Below are 5,269 nucleotides of genomic sequence, written 5' to 3' on the forward strand. Positions count from 1 at the left end.
CCAGTGGAGCTCCCCCTGCTGGTCATTACACAGAATGCAGGTTTAAGACACTTCACAGGCCTGAAAGCTTTGTCTTTTAAAAATACTGTCAATGTTAGTGGCCCAGTTCAGGCACTGCATAACTTAGATAAGGATTTTTAGATTGTTAGCTTTTCGTAAAAGTTTATAAATGTACGGAACAGGACATTTAACATTTGAAAAATAAACTTGATGATTGATTAAAATGGCAGTGTGTAGGATTTAGTGGCATCTAGTTGCAGAAATTAACTAACTAAATGCTGCTTGTGTCTGTTTTTGACAACCTGAGAATGAGAGTGTGCAGGAGAAACTACGGTGGCCATGACAAATGCAAAATCCCCTAAAAGTCCAGTACACAGAAACCCAATCAATCATAGGCAAACAAATCCAAAAGGACAGAGGCAAAAAGGACAGGCTGATTAAATAAACCCAAATAACATCAGACACAAGAGAAAGCCTGGAAAACTTGACACAAAGGACGAAGTTGAACTGGCAAACACGGGGAATTTACTCTGCAGGTGAGACTAATCAGACACAGGTGTGGACAATAAAGGCGGAGCAAACAATTACAAACGGCGGGAAACCTACAAGGGCAGGAAGTGAAGTGACCTGAAACCAGAAGGAGAGGTAAATACAAAATAAACCAGGAAGTGAACGTGTAAACTAATGAATAAGTAAAGAAACAGACTTTATAGCAACACCAACCTGCAACACAGTGACAAAACGCTGTGCATTTGTTTGCCTGTGATTGACTTGATTCAGTATCCTTCATTAATTACCGCACAAAAAAACGCCAGCAGAGAAAATAAATTTAAATAAATATGATTATATATTATAAATGATTATGTCTGAACTTTCCAATGTATTAAACAAATAAATAACCTCAACATTCATCAAAATCAGCCCACTGGGAGTTGAAATATGGCCACTAGTTGGTTAAAATTCAGCATCCTCTATAACCCCCACACGCCTCCTATATTGTCCAAATTGCCCAAGCAGTTGCTAAAATATTGTCCATATAGCTGATTATGCTAATTGCCCAACATATGCAAGTTAGCTTCTGGCAGTTTGTAAATACTGGAGACTCATAATGTTCATTTCTAACAGAAAAGTCTACTATAATGACAACATATTTCTGCCAATAGACCCTTTAAATGTTACACACGGCACCTTTAAATGAGCTAATATCCAATATATCGCTTCAGCTTTTGGTTCTTCCTTTCCCGCCTTTAACTTTCTGAGTTTATGATGACAATAAAAGTACTTTTCGACCTCAGACTGCATCCTATTTGTCTCCTCCTCCTGCTCTCCTCTCACTTCTCATTCATTTGCATGTGAAGGGGTTTCACGTCGTATCAAACACTCTGGACATTTACATCATAAAGATTTACATAAGGCTCAAATGTCTGCAAACTCTATTCATGCAAATGTAACCGCAAAGAACATCCAGTCCCATTTCCACACTCACCTCGCCGTCTCCAAGGTGAGCACGTCTTTGAGCACCTCAAATGGAGATTACTGTGATTACTCACTCAGCCAAACGGTTTCCATGGCGACGGATGGTAATTAGGCAGTGAGCTCGGGGGAAGGGGGAGGAGGTTTATAATATTGTATTTCTGTCCTCTTTGCTCGAGGTGTGATATTAGGCTGTCAGCTAACAGGGGAGAAAAGGGAGACGTGATTGCAGACAAGGAGAAAATATTTAGCAGTTTTGGTGTCAAAGCTGTGGCAGATCACTGACGCTGTGCAGTTACACTCGGGGAGGCGCACAGTAGGCTCTCCTGTACCAAAACCCGGTCTGAAAAGTCCTCCACCGGGTGAGGAATTGATGCAATTCACTCTCACGTTTTCTGTCAGCCGGCTGCACCTTCCTCTGGCAATTCTCCAGTTCAACTTATTATTAAGACCTTTCATTACTTTTAACTTTTAAAGAGCTTCTGGCTTTATGTGCGTCTGTGTAGCTTAAAACCAGACAAACACAATTCTGTGTCTTAAAATAGCCTTAAAACCATTTGTTTGATACCACAATAAGCTAATATTAATTGAATAAGTATAATAATAATAATATTAAAGCTGCAGGCAGCGATGGTCGGGCTGCAGTCACGTCACATGCCAGCATCATGTGTAGACCACATCATGAAAACGTCACATAAGTCAGATGATGATCGTTACACCAGCCTTACTTCCTGTTTGCCAGTAGAGGCCGCTATGAGTATGACTGAATATCAGCATGTAGATGTGTTCAGGGCGGGACTCTTCTCAAACGTGTGAAATTTGGTGGAAATTGGACAAAGTACACTTTAGTTACTTCCTGTTTCATGTTGAAATTCGACGCAAACACAAAGAGCACAACTGTTAATCCTGATGGCGTTTGGATTAAACTGACCAAATTACCAAAAATGACCATTAAAATCAACCGACTTCCTGTTGGGTTTGGAGTCCAAAGAGGCTTTTATGTTCGTCCGGTCTGATACACGTGTTCCAACGTTCAGTTTCAGTTTGTTTCCTCTGTTAAAGACATCGTTCAACATTTCAGGAAACGCCTCCGTTGCTCTTTCTGAAGGTGACATAAGATTATAATGCCCAGTACACATTCACATTATTATGATTTTAATAAATGATCATTCCCAATAATCGCAAATCAAAACGCAATATCAAAATAAACTCCATGAAACATCTCGACACGAGCAATACATTTCCCCTGTGACTTTACAGGCACCAAAACAGGAAGGAAGCTGTTTTCATTGAGGAATGGTGCAACTCTGCGCTGAGAAATTGAGAATATTTAAACTTTTTTGTGCACTAAAAGAACAGCTAGAAAAATGTGTCGGCTGCAGAAGTCTGTGTTTGACTGTGTTTGACGCTTTGCTTGAACCACACTGACTGATGTGAACTGGTCTTCTGTTTTTCAGGATATTAACTCTGTGTATCAGATCTTCCCGGACGAGGTTCTCGGCTCGGGACAGTTTGGAATAGTCTATGGAGGTAAAACACAGCCGGGCACATAATTAAACATAATGTTAATCAGTCTCTATACGCCAGCTTAGGCTGTATTTCTAGACTGTAATACTGTAATTTTCACGATGTAGTTCACTTTAGCTTGCAATAAACTATTATTTTTCAAGTGGAAATTCGGGTCAGACTCAGGCCCCAAACCACTTCTGTCGTTTTTGGGTGCGTTCTTAAAAACTGAATTAAACTGCCGAAACACTTAATATTTAGAAAGCAAAGTACAAAAGACTTTTTCTCCAAATAAAGTACAATAAAGTAAAGATAAATAATAATAAATACAGTACAATTACCTCAAATTTGTATTCAAGTACAGCAGTGGAGTAAATGTACTCAGTTACTTTCCACTACCGGTAACAGCTGAGTGTTTGTGTTGTTGACTTGCAGGTAAACACAGGAAGTCTGGCCGAGACGTCGCCATCAAGATCATCGACAAACTGCGTTTTCCCACCAAACAGGAGAGTCAGCTGCGTAACGAGGTGGCCATCCTGCAGGTACACACACACACACACACACACACACACACAGCGGCGGCGCTCAGGAGCCTGTTGACAGTGAGTGAGACTTCCTGTTGTGAACGCCTTCATTACCGTGGCAACACTGTGGGGGTGTGACATCCTGTAAGCGCTGCTCAACCTGCCACACACACACCTGCACATAAATCACTGTGCACTTCACTGCAGGTTGCAGCTTCCCTCAATATTAATGCCCCAGCAGACAGACGACGCTCAGTATTTAGAGCTGGAAAACACAAACCTATATACTGACGCAGCTGCTTTTAATATGGGACAATGTCCTCAATTAAAGACACATAGCTGCAGTGGTGGAAAGTAACTAAGTATATTTACTCGAGTACTTTAAGTACAATTTGAGATACTTTTAGTATTTTCATTCTCTGTTGCTTTATATTTCTATTTATTCTACTTTTATTTGATAACTTTAGTCACATCGTACATTACACATATTAGATATTTACCAGCTGCAACATTAAAGCTGATAGCTAACTGGTCTTGTTATTAAACAGACTGTCAAATGATATCAAATTATATTTACTTTTTGTCGACCGTACTCACTGTTATTGACCCCTTGACTTAAATCTTGCTTGCATAACGTTAGCTCTCCTGCTCGTAGCACAAGGTCAGTCGGGCGTTATCCGTTTCCGTTATCCAGAATTTCTCCTCCTGTCTCCAGAGTCTGCACCACCCAGGCGTGGTCAACCTCGACTGCATGTTCGAGACGCCGGAGAGGGTGTTCGTGGTCATGGAGAAGCTCCACGGAGACATGCTGGAGATGATCCTGTCGAGTGAGAAAGGACGACTGCCCGAGAGGATCACCAAGTTCATGGTCACACAGGTGATACACAGGTTCCAGTCCATCCTCCCGTCCATAAGCAGATGAACAGGAGGATGAACCCTGTTTGTTTTAATTACACTGAGACCTTTCCTCTAGCGCCACCCTCAGGACATTTTATACACTCACACGTCCCTTGAAGAGTTCTTACAGTTCATTATTATTAAATGTTTTGTTTTCCGTCAGATCCTGGTGGCTTTGCGTCACCTCCACTTCAAGAACATCGTCCACTGTGATCTTAAACCCGAGAACGTCCTGCTGGCTTCTGCAGACTCATTCCCGCAGGTACTGACTGTATGGATTATTTATTATAATTATTATAATAGTTATTATATTAACTGTTGAGTCTTTTTAATGTGAGTTTCTTCTTGACAATACAGTGCTCGCTCACAGACGGTGCTCAGCATTTATCGGACACTCAGCCGATTCTTCTGATTTACTGAATAAACCTTTTAAATTTAGAAAACTTTAATTGTATTTTAGCCTGCACAGTGGTCATATTAATGCTAGAGGAAAGCTGTAGTCAGTAGACCTTTTTGACATGAAGTAGTAGGGTAAACACAGGTGTTACCAATGATAATTAAGGCTCTGTTCCATTTAGTGCAGCAGAGGGTTTCCCAGTGAGCCAGTGAGCTACTGAGCTGACAGGGAAGTGGGAACAGGTGGGAACAGGTGTCCAGGTGGGCGGTGGGCGGTGGGCGGGCACAGGTTACTGCAGGGCTGGTGGGAGTGAACCAACAGGAAAAAAATGTGAATCCATTGTGACAAAAAAAAACCCTGAGGAGGACTCGTATGAAGCTGGAAGATACGAGACAGTGAATGCAGCACGGAAACATTCTCACCAGCCTTCATAACACAAACCCATAAAAGAAAAAATATATATATATATATA

The 5,269-nt window shown here is 41.2% G+C and overlaps 1 protein-coding gene across 1 annotated transcript in view; it reads left to right on the top strand.

Annotated features, from left to right (window-relative positions):
* The window catches only part of prkd1 (protein kinase D1), a 23,145-nt gene that overhangs the window by 11,348 nt on the left and 6,528 nt on the right, over positions 1 to 5,269 (top strand). Inside the window, exons 13-16 of the mRNA XM_035674247.1 lie at positions 2,931 to 3,003; positions 3,415 to 3,521; positions 4,219 to 4,380; positions 4,564 to 4,662. Of these exons, the coding sequence (XP_035530140.1) occupies positions 2,931 to 3,003; positions 3,415 to 3,521; positions 4,219 to 4,380; positions 4,564 to 4,662 (441 nt within the window). The remainder of the gene's footprint in view (positions 1 to 2,930; positions 3,004 to 3,414; positions 3,522 to 4,218; positions 4,381 to 4,563; positions 4,663 to 5,269) is intronic.

The sequence above is a fragment of the Morone saxatilis genome, unplaced genomic scaffold (assembly GCF_004916995.1).
Source record: "Morone saxatilis isolate NCDOM2014 unplaced genomic scaffold, NCSU_SB_2.0 Contig3, whole genome shotgun sequence".
Lineage (NCBI taxonomy): Eukaryota > Metazoa > Chordata > Actinopteri > Moronidae > Morone > Morone saxatilis.